This window comes from Chiloscyllium punctatum, chromosome 20 (genome assembly GCF_047496795.1).
Source record: "Chiloscyllium punctatum isolate Juve2018m chromosome 20, sChiPun1.3, whole genome shotgun sequence".
NCBI lineage: Eukaryota > Metazoa > Chordata > Chondrichthyes > Orectolobiformes > Hemiscylliidae > Chiloscyllium > Chiloscyllium punctatum.
The window spans coordinates 24,649,657-24,676,006 of record NC_092758.1 but is presented as its reverse complement, the minus strand read 5'-3'; the positions used below and the strand labels follow the sequence as shown (position 1 = coordinate 24,676,006).

Genomic DNA, 26,350 nt, shown 5'->3' with positions numbered 1-26,350 from the left:
GGAGCGAGGTCAGATTGGGATATCTAGTCTGCTTCTGTGATGATGATTGTGCTGCATGATTGTATGATTGTTAAACTTGATTCAACTGTACATGGTTTTGTTTTTGTTTTGCTATCACCCAGTATTAAGCTATAAAGGTACTGAGAAGTTGATAACAGGCAGAGTAATCCACACTCATGAGTTGTATTGTTATAATGTAGCTCATGTAGAAATAGCTCTCATGACAGTGTGGACCATTGCAAACAGCCAATTGTAGAAGCTATGACAAAGAAAGAAATAGATATTGACATTTCAGGTATAGATCTCTGTCTGGACTGGAATCAATTCTGACAAAATGCTATATTTGTAATGTCATCATTTTCTTTTCTTTCTAAATACTACCTAACTAGTTCCAGCATTTTCTGTTGTTGGTTCATTTTCCCCAGATTTATACTGCGTTACACTTCTTTAAAAAAGCTACAGTTTAGTGTAACTATTATGAGAAGAGCAGAAGTTTTTTTTGTAAACAAAGGAAGTAGAGTCAGCTAAAAGTTCAGAAGAACTTCAGAAAAAGCAGTTTATCATAATTTGCTATTTTCTTCTGTTCTCTAAAACCTAGGAATTCACAGGAGAGTTCAAGTTGTGTAGGAATATAGAGAATGCAAGACAGAAATTTTAAAAATAAATTAGGAAAGCAAGGAAGTACACGAGATAATATTGTTTAGTAAAATCTACAAAATTCCCACGATCATTTAAGAATACTGAAAAAACAAGAAGTTAAAAAAAAGACCAAAAAGGTAACTTGGCTGTCCAAAAGTGTGAGCTGTATGCCTTGTTCTTTATAAATACCTTGAATCTGTTTTGATAAGAGATAATGAAAGCGGTGGAGGCTGGTAAAATTACAACATTTAAAAGGCATCTAGATGGGTATATGAATAGGAAGGGTTTAGAGGGATGTGGGCCAAGTGCTGGCAAATGGGACAAGATTAGGTTTGGATATCTGGTCAGCATGGATCCAAGGGTCCTTTTCTGTGCTGTACATCTCTATGACTCTACAATGTTAAGTGGACATGGTTAAAGAGGAAAATGTGAAAAATGGAATAATTGAGACTGATGGAAGGCATCTTAAGGGACTTAACATGCATGAAAGTGGATAAATTAGCAATGTATCCCACGATTCTAGGGGAAATAAGGCAAGTAGCATAGGCAAAAACAAAAATTGCTGGAGAAACTCAGCAAGTCTGAGTCAGCAGGTCAGAAACTCAACATCCATGGAGAGAAAACAGTTAGGTTTCAAGTTCTATGACACAAATTTCTGTTTTTGTTTGTTTCAGATCTTCAGTTCTTTGTTTTATTTTAAGAAATAGCAAAAGCTCTGACTATTATTTTTTATTCCTCTCTGGCTTTAGGTATTATGTTGGGGGATTAAAGAACAGCCAACATTATACTTTTGCTTGATAACATAGTGTTGAAGAGATCGAACAGCTAATTATTGGTCAGTCAGCCTTAACTTGACAGTGGGGAACATATTGAGAAAAATGCTAAGAGATAGTATGTTGTCTTTTATAAAGGTTCCAATTAATCGCGAACAGTCAGCATAGATTTTCGAAGCAAAGGTTCTGTTTGACTAACTGATTGAAGTTTTTGACAAGGTTAGACAGAGGTTCAATGAGGGTGGTATATTTAATATGGTCCACATGAATTTTAGCGTGATGTTTTGAGCAGGTGCTATAGGCACCCAATTCAGTAAATTAAAAGTCCATAGATCAAAGGGAAAGTGGCAAGTTGGGTCAAAACATGGCTCAGTGGGAAGCAAGTAAACGTTTAATTTAACAAGTCTTTCCATGGCTTAGATAGATCTTTGTCTTTGCCAATGATTTAGTTTTAAATTTAGGGGCCATGATAAAGGGGTTTGCAAATGATATGATAATTGTTATGCAGTTGATATAGATGAAAACGCTGTAGACTGCGGAAGATATCAAAGGACTTGGCAGATGGGAAAACTGGCAAACCAGAGAAGTGGGGAGAACAAGAAAGACAAAATTATACATAATAAATGGTAGTATTATTAAAAGCATTTAAGAATAAAGGGACTTTTGAGTTCATGTCCACTATATCATGATAGCAGATCATAACTGGATTTTTACAGACTTGTAATAAGAACGTCTTTGTTTAACAAGAGAGGACATATTGCCACAGATGTACATTCAGCAGCTGGTTGGTAAAGCCCTGAGAGAAACCATTGAGTATCACATCTGAAAAAGTATCATGGGAACTTTAAACTGCAAACTTTTAAGGAAAGAGATGCAATTCAATAGAAACTAAGCTGTGATCATCATTGACCATGGACATAATGAGGGGCTAACCATCCTTTCAGCACAAACTATCTCCTGTGCATTATGTTCTGAACTGCAGACATGTTTCTCTTTTACCCTTCCATGAATACACAAAAAAAGGATTAAACTCAACTGCAACCAATAGTTGCACGTTTTAGAGAGGTGGTGTTACAGTGTGGGCTAGTATGATGTGAAGGTCACAGCTTGAGAACAGCCATTAGAAATCCTGTGCTGAAGGTAATGAAAGAATCTCTTGCTCGGAGCGCTGAATTTACAGTTTTAATCTGCATGCAGGTGTCAGATTTTATTACCTTTACTTAGCAGCTAATAAACTTATCCAAACTTAAACTCACTGAAACATGCTTAATTTGGCTCCTTTTAAACCAAATACATTTGGATTGGGAGAAGGTAACCATGAGAGAAGGGATCCTCTTTAAATTAACCTCATTGTAACTAATCAAGAGAAGCGTGTTGCATTAAGAAGGGGACCTAGCTCCTACCTTATCACCTGGGAATACAGCCACTTGGGGTATGTCGTTTGGAATCATAACAGGTTGGGGACTCTTACCTGGGGACTGGTTGTGATTTCGAACATGCCTGAATGTAGCAGGACAGAAGGATTACGTGGTCAAGGGGCATCCCTATGTATATACTCCATGCATTGACCTTCCCTATACCAGCCCTATAACCCTAACAGAACTGTGCATTGTCCACATCTAGCGTCTTGTACACCCAGAAGTTTCTCGTCCCACTATTAGCTCAGCCTTCTGTTGTCCAGGATCAACATCCAAAATTCCTTCCCTGAAGCTCCCTGCCTCTCCACTTTTCTTTCCTCCTTTAGAATGCTCCTTCAGACTTATATCTGACCAGGCTTTTATGGCTCACTGTCAGACTTTGATAATATTCCTATGATGAGTCTTGGGACCTTTTATAATGTTACCATTCAGATACAATTGTTGTTTGGCAGCAAAGAAATATCCACATAGATTTTGAAATATAACCGGCTCATTGATGCTTTATGGGTATAGATCCTTGCAAGCATTGATTATTTGATGGAGTTGGTTTAATAGAAATTTAAGGATTAAGAGAATAAATTTCTGTCCTTCATTTTGTTTACATTTTCTCAGCTGCACCATGATTTGTTAGGCTATCACTCCTGATCATTGGAACTGCATGTTCTGATATTGTATTTGCTCAAAATTGGGTTCAGCAATGATGGTTGTTAATGCTCATTATCCAGGAATACATTCACACATGGAGAATATCAACTCAAGGCATCGGCGGAGTTCTATGAGAAGTGGATCTGTACCTCAGCATGAATTAGTGCTTTGTTGAAGTGTGGAACATAGAAGGTAATCATTGGCTTAGACATTTTAAAAAAGGCTTGCTAACCTAATTTTCCAAAAAAATTGTGAACAGCCACAACTAAAAACAGATTATCTGGTTGTTATCACACGAGTGTTTGTGGGAGCTAACAAACACAAAAATTGCTGGAAAGGCTCAGCAGATCTAGCAGCGTCTACGAAGAGAAATCAACGTAAACAGTTTGGGTCCGTTGACTCTTCCTCAGAACGATTTTTGTGGGACCTTGCTCTGCATGAATTGACTGCTCTGTTTTCAATATTACAACAGTGACTGTATGTTAAAAATTATTCCTTAGCTGCAGGGTGTTTTGAATGTCCTGAGGCCAAGCAGGATGCTATGTTAATGCAGCTCTTTTTAAAATTATAAATAGTATTAACACTTTCTATTACTTTGAACTGCTGCCTTTATTATGCTGCCCCACCAAATTTACAAATTTCTCCTTGGATTGATGTCCCCACTGTACGTTAGAATATCCACGAGGGGAACCTCATTGATATCCAAATCTACCGAATTAAAAGCTGTGACATTTTTAAGCAAATGACTGGATTTATAACAGTTTTCAGGATTGCGATTCTGTGGGTGCAGAAGAGCAAGACTTTATTTAAATGTAATGAGTAGTCCTGTCAGATCCCATTTATTGAGTCCAATACTCTCCGATTTGCAGCTTCTGCCATGCTTTCATGCAATTATGTCAGAATGTCACACTAAATGGCAACTCTTTTCCTTTCTAAAGTTGTAGAACGTAGTGACAGAAATGACTGTTAGTTCTAACCTTGTGCTGACAGAGTGCATCAGCTTCCATTTGTCATGTGTCAGCCAGCAAACGTCCTCCTGACCATTGTTTCCATAACAGCAAGCAACAGCCTCATAACAATCCCAATGGCTTAAAACCTTCTCCCCATCAGTGCCCTTGTATCAAGTGCTCCTTGTAACTGTCCTACGAGCAATCAGTGCATTCCTTATCATTACTTTCAAGCAGAAAGAGTCTCATAATAGTCCTGAGTAGCAAAGATGCTCTTCCCCTCACCAAGATCAACAAACTCCTGTTCATTATTATCCACACAGCAATCACACTTCCTCTAACTGTCCTGAGAACAGCAGGCATGCTGCTCTTCATTATTCCCACAATTGCTTTGATCTGCATCATATGCCCTCAGCAATTGTGCTCTTCATCATTGTCTTCAATTACAAATGAGTTCCTCCTCAGTGTTTCCAATGCAGCTAGTGCACTTCTTTCCATTCTACTGAGATGAACAGGCATTCTCTTTCCATTGTCCTCATAGCAGCAAGTACACTCCTCACTGTAATCTTTATTCTCATCAATACCATCTTTATCATCGTTCTCAGACGTATAAGCTTGTTTTTCACGACCGTTCCAAAATTAGCAAATGCATTTGTCACCATTGTCCCAAGAACAGCAAGCATGCTTCTCACCACTGCTCGCACCGCATGGAATGCACTTCTCACTACTGTTTCCTCGTTAACACCCATTTTCATCATTTAGGCCTGTCATTATCAATTTACAAATTTCAATAACAATTCTTCAAAACCAAGAGAATCGATTGCAATATGAGACTTTGACACTTTCATCGGCATCTTTACCTGAGTGTGTGAAGGACGAAGGCCTTTTCGTATGTATAAGCCAAAAAGTGCATCCTTTCCCAGAGAGACATTAAACTTGACAAATTGTGGCCGCTCTATGTATAACTGCGATCTCCAGAAGACTCCTGGAGGTACTTCCTGTGACACTCTTCGCCCAATATCAACGTCTCCCAAATCAATGCTGCTGTTTTTCACTGTAGTTGTTCCTATAGCAACGTAAAATGAGAAATACAAGTAACAGGTTAACAGTGAAAGAATAATGAACTGCAAATGAAGAACAATCACCATTGTTTTTACTCATTCTATGACAATGAAAGAACAAATTTGTTTCCTGTATTATCCTGACCTTCCTCTTTACTGGCAAAGCAAAGCACAAGATGATTCTAATCGGAATGGGAAAATCAATTGCAGTGAAGTGATTTCCAGCTCTATTTTCAACAAATGGAGCTGAGGGGCAAAAATAGTTTGCAAATAGCTTTGAAACTGGGAATTACTTGTGTAGCATATGCATTTTCACTTTGAACTAAATTAGGAGGAAAAGGAGGAGTTTTAACAGGTTTCAATGGAGTGTCGGAGGCTGAGGGGTGACCTTATAGACGTTTAAAAAATCATGAGGGGCATGGTAAGGTGAATACCCAAGGTCTTTTTCCCAGGGTAGGAGAGTCCAAGACTAGATAGCATAGGTTTAAGATGAGATGGAAAAGATTTGCAAGGGACTTGAGGGGCAACTTCACTCAGAGGGTGATGTAGCGTGTGGAATGAACTGCCAGAGGAGATGGTGTAGGCGGATACAATTACAACATTTAAAAGACATTTAGATGGGTATGAAATAGAAAGGGTTAAGAGAGATATGGGCTAAAGGCTTGCAAAGGGGTAAGAGATCAGTTTAGGATATCTCATAGGCATGGACAAGTTGGACCAAAGGGTTTGTTTCTGTGTTGTATTACACTAGGACTCTATAAGGAGCTAATACACATTTTTGTGTTTGAGGGGACAGGTATTTATCTAACCCACCTGGTGCAAAACTAATGAGATTGATTAAGTTGGCCTTTCATTTTACACTGATTTTATGAGTTTTTTTCCTTTTTCAGTATGTTTCACATCCTGCCAGTCTGGCCTAAACAAGTGGGTTAGGTTAGAATAAACCCCATAAGGTGAGATATTATGAAAAGGTACTGAAGGAACTATTGTAATTTCCCTGAGAAATACCAAGTACATTCCTGAAGAAATCATGTCAGGGTGCTAGAAGAAGAAAGGAAGGAAGGGTTAGGTTAGTTTCCTGATATTTTAGATTTGAAAGGTGATTATCTGTTGACTACATTTGTTTGTCATTCTGTTCCAGTCTGGTCTAAACCAGACAGAGTGAAAATCATCCCTCACTCTAGGCTAGAATGGTCCCAAGTGAGATATGTTTGCTGAAATCTGGCGTGTAAGAGACAGTACAAAGGTGCCATTAAGATTTAAGCCTCTCTCAGCTACTGCATAGGAAGGTGATGTTGGATTGGAAATATCACGTCTTTATGATCGAGTCAATCTTCAGGTAGGTAATTGAAGCATACTGCAGAAGGAAACTTTATCCTGTATCCTATCTATTTTTGAACTGCAAGGGCTGAACCTTTCAGGATATTTGGCAAAGTGTGAGCTGTGGCAAGCTTGTGGAATGATTCTTGCTGTGAGGCAGAGTCTGTTTTCTCATTGTATCTTACCAAACTTGCCACATTCACTGATGTTTGGCAGGTCGCAGGCTTTTGGAGACTCGGCCTCTTGTTCAGGGCCAACAGGAGATGACTCTGTGGCATCGGCAATAAGGGATATGATCCAGATGTACAAGGAGCAGCGGCAGATGGGTGTATAGAAGGCATGCGCTCTCACAGCTGAGAAACTAGAGGGATGCAGCCAGTCCCTTGATTCACTGCCTGTTATTTGCCTGACTGCAGCAATGCAGCCAGTCCTGTGACTGTCTGTGGACAGGGCAGTGGCTGTTGTGAAGAGAAAGGCTCAGCATTCTTAGGGACTGCAGGAGAGTCGACAACACCTCCACTCTACTGCCCCATGTATTGGTCCTCAGGGTTGGGACAGGCCAAGAGTGGGAAGGGGAGTCTTGAGCCCAGTCCAGGTGCCTGCTGCCCACAAGGTGACAGGGTGGTTCCACGTGGTACCTAGCCAGAGGAAAAGCATGCACAGCTCCCTCCACAGTCTCCACTCAGGGATCTGTCTGCAGAGGTGGCTGGGCCTTCCTCCTTCACCCTGGTTGCCTCCTTCAGAGCCTGGGAAATTCAACTTGCACCCACAGCCTGTTCAGCTCAGCTGGACACAAGTTAACACTCTGATGGGGCCCAATGTCATCATCTCCTTTTCAGGTGAGGTCAAGTCAGTGCACATGTGGCTACAGCTGTCTACTTCTTCCACCTCCTTCATCCAGACTCCTTTCTCCTTAATTCCTGTAAACGAAGGTGATGGGATGACTGTGGCTCACTGACCTACTAGTGCAGCTGTCACCTGTCCATGCCTCCAGCTGGTGGACACGCAGACTGGCATGTATGGTGACAAAGGACTGACTGTGGCCCATTCTCTGCAGCACAGAGGCACCCACTGCACAATGCCATCCCAACCGGATGGTTGACCAGACCTGAAACCCAGGATTGGTATGGGAGGCTGCCCTTGACTAACCGTGCTGGGATGCCTGATGCTTGGGTGCCCTTTGGATTTCACTGTAGACTACACCTCCAACTCCCCTAAGATTTTCAGACATGTTGCATTGCTTTGCTGCAGATGCCGGGTGCTTGGTGCAAATGCTGAGAAGTGCTAGACTGACATGCTACACTGACATAAGGCAGGTTCACAGGCCATTGACTGAGGAACTCTGCACATCATGGCCAAGTGTCTGGTTGTGTGATCGTGCCACGTGCCAGTGTAAGGTACAGCAGGTCATGGTGTGACATGCCTGTTGTAGGAGAAAGTGAGGACTGCAGATGCTGGAGATCAGAGCTGAAAATGTGTTGCTGGAAAAGCGCAGCAGGTCAGGCAGCATCCAAGGAGCAGGAGAATCGACGTTTCGGGCATGAGCCCTTCTTCAGGATTGAGGAAAGGGTGCCAAGCAGGCTAAGATAAAAGGGAGGGAGGAGGGACTTGGGGGAGGGGCATTGGAAATGCGATAGGTGGAAGGAGGTTAAGGTGAGGGTGATAGGCCGGAGTGGGGGTGGGGGCGGAGAGGTCAGGAAGAAGATTACAGGTTAGGAAGATGGTGCTAAGCTTGAGAGTTAGGACTGAGACAAGGTGGGGGGAGGGGAAGTGAGGAAACTGGAGAAGTCTGAGTTCATCCCTTGTGGATGGAGGGTTCCTAGGCAGAAGATGAGGCGCTCTTCCTCCAGCAGTCATGTTGCTATGGTCTGGCGATGGAGGAGTCCAAGGAGCTGCATGTCCTTGGTGGAGTGGGAGGGGGAGTTGAAGTGTTGAGCCACGGGGTGGTTGGGTTGGTTGGTCCGGGTGTCCCAGAGGTGTTCTCTGAAATGTTCCGCAAGTAGGCGGCCTGTCTCCCCAATATAGAGGAGGCCACATCGGGTGCTGCGAATGCAGTAAATGATGTGTGTGGAGGTGCAGGTGAATTTGTGGCGGATATGGAAGGATCCCTTGGGGCCTTGGAGGGAAGTAAGGGGGGAGGTGTGGGCGCAAGTTTTGCATTTCTAACGGTTGCAGGGGAAGGTGCCGGGAGTGGAGGTTGGGTTGGTGGTGGGTGTGGACCTGACGAAGGAGTCACAGAGGGAGTGGTCTTTTCAGAACGCTGATAGGGGAGGGGAGGGAAATATATCCCTGGTGGTGGGGTCTGTTTGGAGGTGGTGGAAACGATAACGGATGATACGATGTATATGGAGGTTGGTGGGGTGGTAGGTGAGGACCAGTGGGGTTCTGTCCTGGTGGCAATTGGAGGGGCAGGGCTCCAGGGCGGAGGAGCGGGAAGTGGAAGAGATGCGGTAGAGAGCATCGTCGATCACGTCTGGGGGTAAATTGCAGTCTTAGAAGAAGGAGGCCATCTGGGTTGTTTAGTATTGGAACTGGTCCTCCTGGGAGCAGACACGGTGGAGACGGAGGAGTTGGGAATATGGGATGGCGTTTTTACAGGGGGCAGGGTTGGAGGAGGTGTAGTCTAGGTAGCTGTGGGAGTTGGTCGGTTTATAGTAAATGTCCGTGTTGATTCGGTCGCCCGAGATAGAAATGGAGAGGTCTAGGAAGGGGAGGGAGGAGTCTGAGATGGTTCAGGTAAATTTGAGGTCGGAGTGGAAGGCGTTGGTAAAGTGGATGAACTGTTCAACCTCCTCGTGGGAGCACGAGGCAGCGCCGATACAGTCATCGATGTAGCGGAGGTGGTGCCAGTGTAGCTGCGGAAGATGGACTGTTCCACATATCCTTCGAAGAGGCAGGCATAGCTGGGGCCCATGGCTACTCCTTTGGTTTGGAGGAAGTGGGAGGATTGGAAAGAGAAGTTGTTCAGAGTGAGGACCAGTTCAGTCAGTCGAAGGAGGGTGTCAGTGGAAGGGTATGGCGGGAAAGGAAGAACCTCTCCACCCCTCTCACCCACTCCAATTCACCTGCTCTGCACATCTTTGGACTGTGGAAGAAAACTGGAGCACCCAAAGGAAACCCACACAGACATAGGGAGAATGCACAAACTCTGCACAGACAGTTGCCAGAGGCTGGAATTGAACCTAGGACCCTGGTGCTGTGAGGCTGCGGTGCTAACCACTGAGCCACCTTCCAGAAAGTGGAGTATCAATTTCTGTGGCAGAATGGTAAGAATGGTGGTGTTGGTGGATCAAGTGGTGAGTTGAACCTGCCAATGAGCCGTTCTGGCTGGTAAGGCTGGGCTATTTACAAGGCATTTAACAAGCAATAATGAGCATCAGTTGAGAACTTGCCACTGCAGGCAAGAATCTCACCACGCAGCATGAGAAAATCAAAGAAGAAATGATGAGATGTTTTCGGATTCAGGATTCGCCTCACCAAATATTTTGCCTGATTCTATGATTTATCTTGCACTAATCACTGCTCAGAGCCTGGTAAGATTCCACCCCATGTTTGATGCAAATGACTAGTGGTGAGTGGTCAAATATTCTATTTTATAAAAACGAAGCCTCATTTCCAAACGATCTGGATAGTGAAGAAAATCAGCAGACGAGAAAAAAAAATGTTAGATGAAATAATGAAAAAACGGACATCAGTGACTGTCGCATCTGAACTTAATGAGATTTGCAGGTCGTCTTTGGAAGTGGCTGTTCCCCGGTTTTCTGGGCAGTCGGCTTGCTGGAACTCTCATCTTTGTGGCACGAGTACTTTCAAACTGACAAGGCAGAATATTGCAAAAAAGAAGGAGCTGAGGAGAAGTCATTTTGTACAGCTCGACCTTCCTTATTGCCAGATGTTGTGTAAGTGTAAGTGTAATTCCCTGATACCTATTTAGCTAGTAGTGAAGTGTTTTTTGTGACTCGCAGTATGTTTGTTTAATTGCTTGTTCAGCCTTTTAGTCTCCACAATGGCACAATCAGCAATGAGATAACCCAACCAATGGCAATGCGCATCAGCATTATGCCACAAACATTTTTGACCTAAAATATGCATTTCAAAATTTAATAATTACTTTATGGCACATTTTCCCAGCACAAGATACATTCTACTCTGCTTTACCTGCTTAGAGATTTACAGCATGGAAACAGACTCTTCGGTCCAACCCGTCCATGCCAGATATACCAACACAATCTAGTTCCACCTGCCAGCACCTAGCCCATATCCCTCCAAACCCTTCTTATTCATATACCCATCTAAATGCCTCTTAAATGTTGCAATTGTACCAGCCTTCACCACATCCTCTGGCAGCTCATTCCATACACATACCACCCTCTGCGTGAAAAAGTTGCCCCTTAGGTCTCTTCTATATCTTTCCCCTCTCACCTGAAACCTATGCCCTCTAGTTCTGGACACCCCAACCCCAGGGAAAAGACTTTGTATATTTATCCTATCCATGCCCCTCAGAATTTTGTAAACCGCTATAAGGTCACCCCTCAGCCTCCAACGCTCCAGGGAAAACAGCCCCAGCCTGTTCAGCCTCTCCCTGTAGCTCAGATCCTCCAACCCTTGCAACATCCTTGTAAATCTTTTCTGAACCCTTTCAAGTTTCACAACATCTTTCCGATAGGAAGGAGTTTTCTTATTTCTTCTGTTTCTTATTTCTAAGTGCTCTGACAAAAGGATTTCATTTTTTTTAAAAACTAAGGATAAATCTTTTATTTCATTCCTCAATTGTCCTGACCTCTGACTGTTATCTTGTTGCTTGCAGTTAAATATTAAAGAGACTCTTGATGAATAATTTCATTTTGATTGGCAGGAGAGACCAGGAACTGCTTCAATTCCACACCATTTTCCAAAGCACATTTACAGAGAGAATGACTTGTACAACTGTGTGCTGCTACAGCAGCCACGCTTCCCTCGGGCTAGTCAGACAGTGCGACTGATTCCTCTTAAATTAGTGCAGCTCGATCAATTGTTTTAACCAGACATCAATCTAGACTAAGCTTTGGGACAGAGTTACTCCAGGAATACTGTGATCCTTTGACCAATTTGCAATAAAGTTCTGCAAAAATGTAGAACACATTCCCCATAACTGTTTTTAAACTGCCTTTACAAATGTCTGTGAGTTGAAGCACACAAAGCAGAGATATTTCAAAAATAACCTGCTAGGGGACTCGGTGCAGGAGAAAAGGGGTGGAACTGGGCAGAGGGAAAGGCAATAGAGTTGGTCAATATTCAGACAATTTGCTGTGTAGAGGAACCACCTAAAGGGATGAAAAGTGCTGATTTTGGAAGGAAAGAACAAAGCCTCCTTCTTCCTGACTTTGGCATCTGAGGTGTGTATTTTGATTTATAAAGTACCCTTATTTTCTGGATCTACCTCAGGGAAAGGTACCCCAAATAAGGTGAATTTTCTGTGTGTTCAGGAAGGTAGGTATTGGTGCAGGAAGGGATTGGGCCTGTCATCGCTAGAAGCATATTGTAAGTAGGTAGGCAGGCCCTGAGGCAGGATAGTTAGAATATTGCGTGCAATTCTGGTCTCCTTCCTATCGGAAGGATGTTGTGAAACTTGAAAGGGTTCAAAAAAGATTTACAAGGATGTTGCCAAGGTTGGAGGATTTGAACTGTAGCGAGAGGCTGAATAGACTGTTTTCCCTGGAGCGTTGGAGGCTGAGGGGTGATCTTATAGAGGTTTATAAAATCATGACGGGCATGGATAGGGCCATAGGTTTAGTGTGAGAGGTGAAAGATATAAAAGGGACCTACAAAGTAACTTTTTCACACAGAAGGTGGTGCGTGTATGGAATGAGCTGCCAGAGGAAGTAGTGGAGGCTGGTACAATTGCAACATTTAAAAGGGATCTGGGTGGGTATATGAACAGGATGGGTTTAGAGGAATATGGGCCAAGTGCTGGCAAATGGGACTAGATTAGGTTAGGATATTTGGTCAGCATGGATTAATTGGATCCAAGTGTCTGTTTCTGTGCTGTAAATCTCTATGACTCAATGACTCTATGAGTGCCTTGGTACTTTGGAACTTTGTCCCAGTTGTTTTAGAAGCTGTTAGAACCTCTGGCTTTCTCCCTTCACCACCCACATTCACCCTATGACTCCTCACAACCTCATGTAATCACACACTCTCTTGAACCCCTCAAACCCTGACACATAACGACCACCATCCCCCACCACCTCTATGGTCACTCATCCATGGAGGGTTTGTGGTATAGGTAGAGGCTGAATAGGCTGGGGCTATTTTCCATAGTGCGTTGGCGTCTGAGGAGTGACCTTAGAGGGGTTTATAAAAACATGAGGGGGATGGATAGGGTGAATAGCCAAGGTCTTTTTCCAGGGTAGGCGAGTCTAAAACTAGAGGGCATAGGTCTAAGGTGAGAAAGGAAAGATTTAAAAAGGACCTGAGGGGTAGCATTTTTGTGCAGAGGGTGGTGCATGTATGGAATGAGCTGCCAGAAGAAATGGTGGAGATTGGTACAATTACAACATTTAAAAGGCATCTGGAAGGGTACATGAATAGAAAGGGTTGAGAGGGATATGCGCCAACTGCTGGCAAATGGGACTAGGTCAGATTGAGATGTCTGGTCACCGTGGACCAGTTAGACTCAAAGATGTTTCTGTGGTATATGACTCTATGACAGACTTCAGGAAACATGTGCAGGTTAAAAACATACTTTAAACAATCTACTTAAGCTCTTAATCTTACACATTTGATAGTGTATGAAACTGCTCATTCATAAAAGCTACCCAAGCTTTCAATATCCTTAAATGGCTAATCTCTTATTAAAATAATTAACACTCGGTTCAGAAAAAAAATGTTATCTACTCCTTTGTTTGTCCAATTGCTCTTCTCTCTCTCTCTCTCTCTCTCTTTGGGCTGTATCCCCACCTATTATTTACTTCTCATCCCTTCCCCCCACTCTGTCTTCTGCACATAAGTTGACATTTTCCTAGCTACCATCAGTTCTGAGGAAGGGTCACAACCCAAAACATTAATTTTGATTTCTCTCCACAGATGATGCCAGATCTGCTGAGCTTTTCCAGCAATTTCTATTTTAAATCTCTATTCAGACTCTACAAAGTCAGACAATCCTATAATTGCCTCTATAAACTGTCAATCAAACTGTGAATTCAGAATCCCCTGCTGAGATACATTTAGCTTTGAAACACTGCCAAGTATTCATAAAGACATAAGAGTAGCCCTCCCAAACATGCCAATAAAGAACTTGATTGAAACTGCATGATCATTTATTACCTTTCTCCCCTAATCAAGGCCTATCAGTTTAGCAGAAGGATGAAAAAAAAACATCTTACTGACAGCTCTGTGCTATAATATATATAAAGTTTAAACTGCAGGGTATTTATATGAAATTAATTTCTGAAAGTTACACATAGTTTATTCATCTTTCAAGGGCCTTTACTTGTACTCCATCATTTATGTCTCCTACATTAGTGATTAAGGGCCTTGGCACATCAAAATGGGGTTTATTTGAACTCAGCACTGGCACCATGAACATTGGTAAGTCTGCCTGATCCAAGTAATTAAGAAAGCTACATCAAATGATGCAATGGGTCAAAATGAGCTCTGCATTATCTAACAGAGTGGGGACTGAATGCACTGACACAGAACTTCATTCTCAACTTGACCACCTCACCCCAGATGAAGGTTTTGTCATAGCAACATGTATATTTCTCTGCTGGTTTCAAATTTCTATGTTGCTATGCAACGTCATAAAGTCAATCAGTTGGAAGTAATTCCCCTGGGCTCTAACAGTGAAATCCTGTAGAGTTAGGGCTTCCTGAAAGCAAATAAAGAATACAGCTATCACAGTAGTGTGTGGTGCTTAAGGAAGTTGAGGGATTTCATGGCTAAACCATAGAGAATGTCCCTCAAACCATGTTTACAAAATTTTTTAAATGAGTTGTCAACAAGTTTTTCTTATTATTGTATGGAGTATGATGAATATCTGTGAGTGATTTACAGACTGTAATTTAATCGCGGGACTCAGGTGGTCTCTAAGCTAAGTAATGAATACCTGGGAATGAATCCAAGGCAGCCTTTCACTGGAAGGGTTCATGTTACATTACAAACCACTTGAGTAAAGTTTGAGTGGATCATAGCACTGATCTGAACCACAAACCGAGATGCAGTATTTAAATTCGTTCGCGTAGCATGTTTTTTTTAAACACTGTAATACCGTCTGCAGTGAACTATTCAAAGATTAACAAATTGAAAGTAATTACACAAATTTATTGAGAAGCAATCAACAGCTTATTACTAGGCGATAATAAGATCAATATGTTTGGAGGAAGAATAATGAGTACGTGGATGTGAGCTTGGGATCTAATTGAGAATCCTATATCGGGATTACATAGCATCTTAAAATTATTCTTTTCATCACCAATTTTACCCTTGTCCTTCTGAAATTGATGCTTAAGACATCTGACATCTCACAGGTGGCTACTATGTATTTGTCAATGGTAGCACTGAGAGTGAATGGTAGCTTTTACTTTATTGTTCTTTTACCTAATAGAATCTAGCAGCAGTGGGCAGTTAAAATAGAGTGACATTCCTGTTATCCTTTTGCCACTAGCCGATAGCTATGATTTTAAATTGCAGGCCTTCAGGACACTCACATAGAATCACCAGTAGATTTTTTTTTTAACTCCTCTGACTGGGCTCAAGTGATGATGTTGCTTTTAATTTTAAATTTTAAAATCAAAACATGGATCAAAGACTTTTGAATTCTCTACTGCACTAGGAAAAAGCATAAGTCTCTCCCACACTCAACAAATATCTGACTTCCATTTCAAGCATGTACCATGGTGCCAGGCACCAATCAATTTGGGCACTCCCAGAGGAGATCTTTTATCATCCAAAGTCCCGATGATGCCCAAAGGCTACATAGCCTTTGCCTGCAGCCTTGGACACAAGACCTAAGCGATAAAGGCTTCTATTTGCTTTCTGCAAACCGCATTATCTTTGGGATTAACCCTGGCACTTATATAGTGTTTATAGCCCAGCTATTCACTGGGAAACATGCTGATGTATTGGGAAGTGCTACAAATCATTCTTAATGAGAACAGTGCTATCCCTGATTTGATAATACTGGGATGTCTACTACCCTGCATATGTCACTTTTCCAAAATGCACATGTCACCTCATTATCGCCTAAATTCATGTGTAAATTATTGACTCGCTAGCACTCGATGATACATACATATACACAGATGAAATGATTTGATTACTCAAAATGAAAAAAATTATAACTTGTATTTTTTTTAACCACATTTTATGCCTTTAGGCCATCCCAAACTCCTTTCCAGCTAATGAATTGAATTTGAAGTATACACAGGAATATGGGAAAATAAGTAAGCCATTCAGCTGGTCAAGCATGTCTCAAAATGTTATTTGATTTTGGCTCATGCCCAGCTAATCTCTCATTCAATATTGGCAAGGTGAACATCATTGTTTTTGGTCCAAACTAAATTCCCTAGCTCTTGACTCCATTTCTTTTCTTGGCAACAGTCTGGGATTAAGTCAACCTGATTGCAATCTTGGTCTCATACTTTTTCCCAAGATGAGCCTCTGACCTCATCTCCATCACTAAAACTGTCAAATTCCACCTCCATAATATTACTTGACTTTGCCTCAGTCTCTGCTCATCTGTTTCTGAAGCTTTATTTCATTACCTTTATTACCTCTAGATTTGACTATTGCAACATACTTCTAACAGGCCTCCCATATTGTATCCTCTGTAAACTTAAGTTCATTCAGAATTTTTTTCTCTATATCTTACTTCACAGCTAGTCCTGTTCCCCTTTCACTCTTTTGCTCACTGCCATAGTTTGGTTCCCAGTCACAGTGTCTCAACATTAACATCCCCATCCTTGTTTTCAAATCTTTCCATTGTCTTTACTTTCTTTTTTCCTACATCTGTAATATTCTCCAGCCTCAAAACTCTGCATGATTTGTACTGCTCTCATTATGGCATTTTCTGCATTCCTTATTTTCATTGCTCCATGGCTGATTACCCGTGCCTTCAGTGCCTAGGCCCCAAGCTCTGGACTTTCCTTCCTCCACCTCTCTCTTTGACTTTACACATTTAAGACATTTCTTAAAATTTACCTCTTTGACCAAAACAACCTCATATTTCTCCTGATGTGGCTGAGTATTATACTTACTTCTGTGTAGCAATTTGCAATAATGCTTTCCTTTCAAGGTGATATATCAACTAAAGTTGTTGTTATTTACCTGCATTTGTTCCATACCCTTTGATACCATTGCCTCATAAAAGGATATCAATTTCAGTCTCAAATATTCTAATGAACCCAGCACCGATATCCTTTTGGGCGTGAGGCTTCCAGATTTCCAATAATCTTTCTGTGAAAAGGCACAGCCCAACTTCTATCCTCATTAGTTTGACTTAATTGTGAAATTCTATTCCTTTGCCTCAGCAAAGGAGTTTTGTTGCATTCCTTTGTATCTACCTTGTGAAAATGTTTTAAACACCTTATCCTTACATCTATCATACTTGCATAGATGGAGAATCACTATTATATAGTGAATAAGAGAAAGTGAAGGTTAAATAGTCTGACAAAACCATGTATGAATCTCCAGTTCATCTCAACTGTTGTTCAGGAGAATCATGCTAAAGGCACATTCCATCATCTATAGCTGAAATAAAAGCCCCATTACTGTTTTGGAACCTCAATTTTCACAAAGCTGGCCCACATAACTAATGGAAGACATATCACATTTACTTCCTAAAGTGTTCTCTTGCTTTCTCTCCATGAAAGGCAATGAAAAGGAGTAACACTCCTAGATGTCTGCAATGGATTCTGGCAGACAGGAAGCAGTGTTAAAGCACAGAGAGCAGACTAGGTAGGTGTATGTAGGGGGGAGAAGATTTGAGGCCAAATTGGGAATTTAAGAAACCATTCTGACTTGTCAAACAATTCCAGTTTACAGCCTTTGACAAACTGGATTTGCACACAAATGGGCCTGATGGGACTGAAGCACCTGTCAGTACATTCCATATTTATGATGCAAAATGATGTGCACAGGAGATTGAGATGCTATTATTTTAGCATTATCGATAAATGATCACAGTTTATCACCGGGAAGATGTGTGTGATATCTATATCTGGCGGAGTCTTAACACTTCTCAAAGACTTTAAAATAATTCAGGCTGTCCGTCAACTTGCCCAGATTGTAAATCTTCACAGACTGCCCAAAGAAATCCTTCAATTTAGTTCTCCTCATGTTGGACATGTAACAAAGTAACAGCCAAGCAGTCACTGTCAGGGAAAACTGTCCATCTCTTTGGTTGATTGTGGTTGAAATGTGCATACGTGTCACAAGAGTTGGGCAATGATTTATTCAAACAGTGTGAATTCTGGTTGTTTTTTCTCAACCACAGTTTTGATGTTGTGGAGGATATAGAATGTCTTGCATATGGATAGCACAATAAGAAATGACAACTCCCCCTCATTTCATATTGATTCAGACCAAATAGTCCTACAATTTATTCCTAGTATAGGGTCAGATTTCCTGCATCTAGGAGCATTGGATCTGTTGGGAGTGGAGAATGCAGAAAAATTGAGTAGGGAAGATTGAACACCAGTAAGGAATCAAGCTCAGCTTTTCTAAATAACTTTCCTTTAGATAAAAGGTATGTGCATCTCCTTTCCTTTTATTTGCTACATCCAGGTAATGCAGAAACTCGATGACTTTTAATTTATCTAAGCACAGAACAACACAGTCACTACATTGACCTAGATAGCAGTAACCAAGAGAGCTAACAAAGAGAGTACAATGCTAAAAAGGCACTTGCTGCATAGCCTTGGGTAATATTGAATATTGGTCACATTCACTACATCCTTTTCAAACATCCCTAATGTTACTCTCCATATTGCATATTTCTGATTAAGTAATGATACTTTGGAAGTGTGAGAGCATGTGTATGAGCCATTCTCTGATAAGCTGCTGGACATCCAATAAAAAATGCTTAGGGAGAACATTTGTTTTAAAGTTGGAGACAAAAGCAGCCAGTTTAATATTTTTGTTCAAGCAGCCTCTTTAACTGTTCATTCAGTGACCGGAAGGAAACAGTTAATAGAACACTGTTTATTTACAACTAATTCTAAAAGGTGCTGTTGCCTCTAGATATGATTTGGCAGGGGATTAACAAAATTGTGTGTGGAATATTAAAATCTAGATACCTGGGGGAAGTGTTATAATTATATCAGAAGTATATGGTGAGTTCATGGAAAATTATAAAATCAAAGATAAAGGGAAAATAGGATTGAAGGTTAGTGACAGACTTGATTGTTATCAGAAAATAAAAGGAAGGGGCAGAATGTGTGAATATCATATTGTATCAAGGAAACATGTAATTGTTGAAAATTAGTTAATAGAACAAACTTAAAGGCTTGTATCTTAATGTATGAAGCATTCAGAATAAGGCAGATAAACTAACTGATGGCATAAATTAAGGTAAATGAATATCATCTCATCGCCATTAGGGGATCATGGTTACAAGGAAAACAAAACTGGCAAGTTAACATTTCAGGGATATTTGACCTTTCAGAGCAACAGGAGGGATAGAAAAGGCATTAAGGTAGCACTATTAATAACAGATGAAATTATGACTGTTGTGAGAGATGACTTAGGCTAAGATGATGTAGAATCCGTCTGGGCGGAGGTTAAAAAAAAACAGCAAGGGAAAGAAGATATTACTAAAAGTAGTGTACAGACTCTCTGAATAGTAGCCATTCTGTGAGATTGGATATATAGGAGCATGTAAAAAGAATAGAGCAATATTTATGGGTGAGTTTAAGCTTCATGTTGATTGTGTTGGAAAGGTTAGCTTCGACGATGAATTCAGAGAATGTATTAGGGATAGTTTCCGAAAGCAGTATGTCATGGAGCCAAACAAGGGACAGGCTGTCTTGGATCTGGTATTGGGTAATGAGGCAAGTTTAATAAATGGTCTCAGAGTAAAAGATACCTGAGGGAGTAGTGATCATAACGTGATAGAATTTAATATGTATTCAAGAATAAGAAACTTGTGTTGGAACAACTGTGTTTAACTTAAATAAAGGGAATTACAATGACATGAGGATAGAATTAGCTAAAATAAACTGATAGATGATCACGAATGATAGTAAGCAAGCAATGGCAAATGTGTAAGGAGGTAAAATACCTCCCAGTCAGGAGGAAAGATTGTAAAAGAGGGATAAACCAAAGAAGTTAAGGAGTCCACTAAGTTGAAAGAAAAAACATAGGAGGAGGATAAAGTCCATAGCTCCAAAAGTTGGGATAATTTCAAACTCCAGCAAAGGAGGATTCAAAAGATAATAAGGACGGAGAAAATAAACTGTGAGGGTGAACTAGTGAGGAATATAAAAACTGACAATAACGGATTTTTTATAAATATAAAAAGGAAGGGAGAGTAATATTGGCTCCTTAGAAAATGAATCTGGAATTAATATTTTGGGGAAGAAGGAAATGGCACAGGAGTTAAACTGATATTTTGCCGTAGTCTTTATGCTGGAAGATATTTTAAACATCAATATTGAAGGATATAGTGGAGGAATTAAGTACAATCACCATGACTGAAGATGTAGTATTAGACAAACTAATCAAGCTAAAGGCAGATTAGCATTATGTCTTTCTTTTGTTGGAAAAGTATTGGAATCAAACAAATTTTAAGGAAGCAATAGCAGAACTTGTGGAAAGTCATAACCTAGCCAAGTGAATCAGCATGGCTTCATGGAAGGGAAATCACATCTGACTAATTTTTCAGAGCATTTCAAAGAAGCCTCAACTAGGTTAGATACAGGGGAACTAGTAGATATGTGGCATTTGGACTTTCAGAAAGTATTCAGCAAGTTACCCCATAGAAGGTTAAATTGTAAGATAAGAGCTTACATTGTTGGAGGTAGTATATTGGCATCGATAGAGAATTTGCCCATGGGCAGGAAATAGCGAGTGGGAATAAGATGTACATTTTCAGGTTGATGACCTGTGGCCAGTGGTGTTCCACAGGAGTCAGTGCTGGGACCACAACTGTTTATAATAAACATTAATGACCTGGAGGAAGGAAGTGAATGTACTGTCGCCAAATTTGCAGACAATACACAAATAGAGGGAAAGATAGGTGACAGAGAGATATTGACAGGTTAAGTTAATGAGCAATAATTTGGCAAATGGTGGATAATGTAAGAATATATGAGGTTGTTCATTGTGGATGGAGAAGAAAATATTACTTAAGTAGAGAAAAAAGCTATAGAAAACTATATCACAAAGGGACTTGGAGGTACTTGTGGACAAAACACTGAAAGCTAATACACAGGTGCAGCAGGTAATCTAGAAGACAAGTGGAATGTTGGCCTTTATTTCAATGGTTTGGAGCATAAAAATATGGAAATTTACTGCAACTGTACAAGTTGCTGGTGTCACCACATCTGGAGTCCTGTCAGCAGCTTTGGTCCATTCATTTAATGAAAGATATTGTTTCATTGGAGGCAGTTCAGAGAAGATTCACTTGCATGATCCTTGGTATTGCATACCTCTCCAATGAGCAAACGTTAATCAGATTAGGATTGTTCTCACTGGAGTTTAGAAGGATGAGAGGTGATCTCATTGAAACACATCGAGTTCATAAAGGGCTTCGTGGGATAAATGCTGAGACTATGTTTCCCCTCATGGAAAAGTCTAGGACCTGAGGGCACAGTCACAGAATAAAGGGGTGCAACTTAAGACTGAGATGAGGAGGAATGTTCTCTCTTAGAGGTTTATGAATCTTTAGAACTCCTTGCCAGAGAGAGTTGTGGAGCAGAGTTCTTGTATATATTTAAGTCTGAAATAGATAGATAAATAGTTAGCCTTCCTGATGATCATCCTCGTTCCTCCATTACAATTCAAACTTCACAAACTGGAACTTCACGAAGTGTTCACTGGCTGTGAAGGGCTTTGACAGACATCATGTAAATGCACATTTTTCTTTTTGCACGTGAGGTTTGAGTGATAATGGTCTGTTGGATACATGCACACAGTGAGGCAAAAGGAGCTGTCACTATGATTGAATTATATTGTGGCAAATCATTAATGTCATCAGGTATGAAGGGGAGACAAGAAAACACTGCCTGCAATGTTGTAGGCCAGTTCTGGTAAATCAGTGTTCTCTACTTCATAAAATCCTCGAATAATCCAGTAATAGGCAAAGCTCTGTATCCCACATCATTACTGACATTATTTGCATCATCCTTGAGGAAGCATAGAACGTGAAAATTATACAGCTTTGTTGAAATTTAAAATGCAGCATAACATGTACACATTAAATATATGCCTCAAACTTGCAAATGCACCAGTTTTGCAAGGAAGAGAATCAGGTTGCCAGGACTCCGTGAAAAGTGTCGGGCGAGGATAGATCGGCTGTGACATTAACTTCTTTTGCCTGATTACGTTCCCGTGAAGTGCATTGTGATATTTTATGATGTTAAAAGCCTTCTATAAATGCAAGTTGTGGTTATGGACTCAAGTGCACAGCAAGAAGATTTGAGATTTGTACAACTATTGCACTCATGCACCACTTGTATAAGAGTTGTCTGATTAAGGTTGCTGTGCCTGTCTGTGGGTATTGAGTAGAATCAGAGACATTTCAGCACCAGAGGAAGCCCCTTTCAGCAGAATGAATACAACGGCTTCATTCCCAGCACAGGTTTTGTTCCTGCTCTCAGCTACCAAGCTCTGCTGTTCTGCCGAGTTACAGAAGTAAAGGCTGTGTAATACCAAAAGGCCCCACTTTTCCGCATGTACAGGAGTTGACATCTATGATTTGTACAGTACCAAATGTGAATGCTCTTTATCCATTGTATTCTGCACATGCAGAGTTAGCATTCTGATAAGCACAAGTGAAAGAGTGGCAGAAACTGATGGGGCTGAACTGTCAGTCAGTTCCTCTCTCGTTAATTGTGCTGCCCTCGTGATATTTTCAAGTCAGCAAATTTTGATGCACCATCCCTGCACTGAAGAGCTCAAGGATTATTACAAAAGGAATTGAGCTTTCTGTCTCACACAATACCAGGAAGAAATGCAAACAAATTAATGTCTCCAGCAATATTTCAAATACTTAACATAGACAGTGGAACACAGTGATAGATAAGCAGAACATTTCACACTTAACCCTTTCACCTGGGAAGTTGTGATTGCACACAATCTTTCAGCATGGCACTAGGCACTCAATGCTGTCTTCCGTCTGTTAGTTATTGAGAAGTTTTGCTTTGTAATTTGCTAAAATTTAATTAACGCACATCATTTAACTCACAAAACAATAACAGTTGTGACATTTTACTGTTGGAATGAAAGCTGGCAAAGATGATGTACTGTGCCTTGTTAAGTTGACCTTTAAGGAGTTCCTTAACTGGACTTTTCGGCAGTGATTGACCAGAGTCCAGGCATTTTCACTTTCTGAGAGGGGTTGGATTGTAGAAACAGGGTCACATGTCACACTTCATTCTCTTAACTCAAACTGAACTTTTCTTATGGCATTAATGATAATAAATTTTCTGACTTTCAGTCACAGTGTAAGAAGTAATTTTGTGGTTAAAATGGAATGGGGAATGTGTTCTCAGCACCTTTCACAGGGTGTCAGTTCAGAAGCATGACAGATGAAAGGTCAATTTTAAAAATGATAGGGGGAAAAGAAAAAAAAATGACCTTGATCAGAAAGAAAAACATTCCTTCATAAAAATATCTTTTCATCAGAAGCCGAATGGCAGCCCTTCATCCTGAAACGTTTACTGTATTTATTTCTCCACAGATGCTGTCTGATCCGCTGCACTTCCAGCAACTTTCTGTTTTTATTTCAGAATTCCTGCTTCTGCAGTGTTTCATATTTAATTTCCAAGACTGTATGTCATGCTGTGAAAAGCTTTGTTTAAAGTTAAAGGCTCTGCACCTTGTGCTTCCTCAGAAAGCAATCTTAAGTTTTCTTCACAGAAAGCAGAGAGAGAACCGTGCATTATAGGCTTTTGCAGCGCAATGCAAACTGCTTTATTGTGGGCCAGTGCCATCAGCATCCGATGGGCAGGGCTGTACGCAGTCAGGACCAACTCCGAGGTAAAGACATTTCTTATTTAAATCCAGTGCTCCTGCCTGCTGCTGTTCTTGACTGAATTACTTTGAGGCTGCCACCAGTTGCAGGAGAACCTGCAGTCAGTTGCCATGGGCACTCGAACAGGTCACGTGCAGTAGAAAGCCAGCTACTGCTGTGTTGACAGCTGTCAGTGGCAGCCATTATCCAGCTGCCACCAGACCAAGGTCAAACCCCATTACTAACCTCAGTACAATTCTCCAGGACAGCCTTCATTGACAGCCCCCCTTGACATTGACAATCAACTTCTAGTAGCATATTTGAGTGAACAAGGACTTGGCTCGCTTGTTAGTTGTTTCATTTACATCGAAGCTTGCAGTGCATAACGAGACAATTTGACCCACCTCATCTGTGCTAGCTTCTTGTAAATGCCATCCAGTCCTCATCTATAGCCCTACAATTGCTTTCTCTTTCAAGTATTTCTACAATTTTCTTCTGGAAATAATATTTCAGTCAGCTTTCGCCTCCCTGCATCTAATCCATTCCATATCATAGAAACATCTCCTTATTTCCTCTCTGTCATTTTGGCTAATTATCTTAAATTATTGTCTTCCCATTGCCTCTGCCTATGCGTTTCCACTTTGTGTGTATGTCATTTATCAATATGCTTCTGGAAACTAACATTTACATTTCTTCCACAAGTGTCTATCCTCACCTTTTCAGAATGACTTACTCCTTGGCTATAAACTCATTGACAGAACAATTATTCCTAATATGGAGTGAATGAAGGCATTTGGAAGGTTGTTCAGAAACAAAGAAATCAATGAACGACTCACTTACAAAAATGAATCAGCAAACAAGTCAGCTGTAACTTCATTCATCTCCATGTGTAGGCTGTCATAGGCATTCCAATGGTAGAAGCTTTTAGGAGTTCAACTCGCACTTTTAATGTGCAACTGGACCAATGGCTGCTGTAAACAAATGATCTAGAGTGTGGTAGCAGCACTGAGCTGAGGCCTAGTAGCAGGGACGAAATCAATATGACCTTGTGTTTTATGAGGGCCCTTAATGAAGTCAAAATTCCCAAGATACATTGCAACAGCACAACCTAATAGGTTAAAGAAGAAGACATTAATATAGGTGGAGTCAGTTTTACAAGTGAATTTCAAATAGATGAGAGAAGGAAAGAGATTTTGCGAGGGAATTCCAGAACCCAGGGCACAGACAGTTGAATGTATAGGTGACTGATGTGGGTGCAGGGTGGGTGAGGGGTCAGAGGTGAAAGAATGCAGGGCTCTTTGTGGTTTGTCAGGCTGGAGGAGGAAAGAGAGGTCGGGAAGAGGGAGCTTGTGGTGGGAGCACAACATGAGCTGCAGAATTTTAAAATTGAGGAGTCAGTGGACAGATATAAGTCACAAAGCACAAAGGTGAAGGGTTAAGGGGACTTGATATGAGTTATAATAAGGCCAACTGAGTTTTGGATGAGATTCAGTTTCTGTGAGTTGGAAGATGGCTGACTAATTAGGACAGCAGTGAAATCATGAAGTCTGGAAGGACCAATAGTGTGGATGAGGATTTTGGCAGCAAAAGGGTGGGGATAGGACTGTTGGTGGGACTTGTGTAAAATCTGCATACATTTAAATGAAGGAAAACCTACCAAGGGTGAGATTTTCATGGAGTCAGATGGAGTCCACAGGTCTTTTAAAATGGCAGGCAGGGTCTAAATACAGAAATAACCTGACCCCCCCCCCCCCCCCCCCCCCGCCCCCAACTACAGCCAGATCCAATTTTTTGTTAACACAGGGATTACATGATTCACACAAGATGGAACTCCAAATTTAGCAGGGCCCCTTCAACTTAGGGTTGCATTCAAACACACCCCATTTTTTACTGTTACAAGGACTTTAAATCATAATATGACCATCACAAATTGATGGAGTACATGTGAATGGTCTGTTTAAGAGTCATGATTTGAATTTTTTTTTCAATCCCCACACATGAAACTGGAAAAAAATAAGCTCAACTATCAGTCAGGGTTAAAAAATAAAACTCTGCTGGATTGCTTTGACTGACAGGCCATCAGGTATAGCTGAGAAAAAGCTATGTGTCATACAGTCATCCAGTTTCAATAGAGTTTTTCATTGACATTTTGCTGAGGTCTGACATTATGTTGTTATGAATGTTTGGTTAAGTTTCAAAAGTTACAATTATTTCAACAGGGAATCTGAGTTCACAGTTTAACTGACAGTTTAAAGAAGCTATTTAAAGATCAACTGTCTTTGATGTAGTGCCTGAATAGAAATCAGTTTGTTTATGTACCTTGAATATGGCCATTTTTTTTACTGGGAACAAACACTTCATGGAATTTATCAACCACAATACCCACCAAGGCGAA

General features: G+C 40.9%; 1 protein-coding gene across 11 annotated transcripts in view; it reads right to left on the bottom strand.

Annotated features, from left to right (window-relative positions):
- The window catches only part of tenm2a (teneurin transmembrane protein 2a), a 2,790,214-nt gene that overhangs the window by 151,126 nt on the left and 2,612,738 nt on the right, over positions 1 to 26,350 (bottom strand). For all 11 annotated transcript variants that reach the window (XM_072590496.1, XM_072590497.1, XM_072590504.1 and 8 more), the window contains one exon: positions 5,283 to 5,488. In XM_072590496.1, the coding sequence (XP_072446597.1) occupies positions 5,283 to 5,488 (206 nt within the window). The remainder of the gene's footprint in view (positions 1 to 5,282; positions 5,489 to 26,350) is intronic.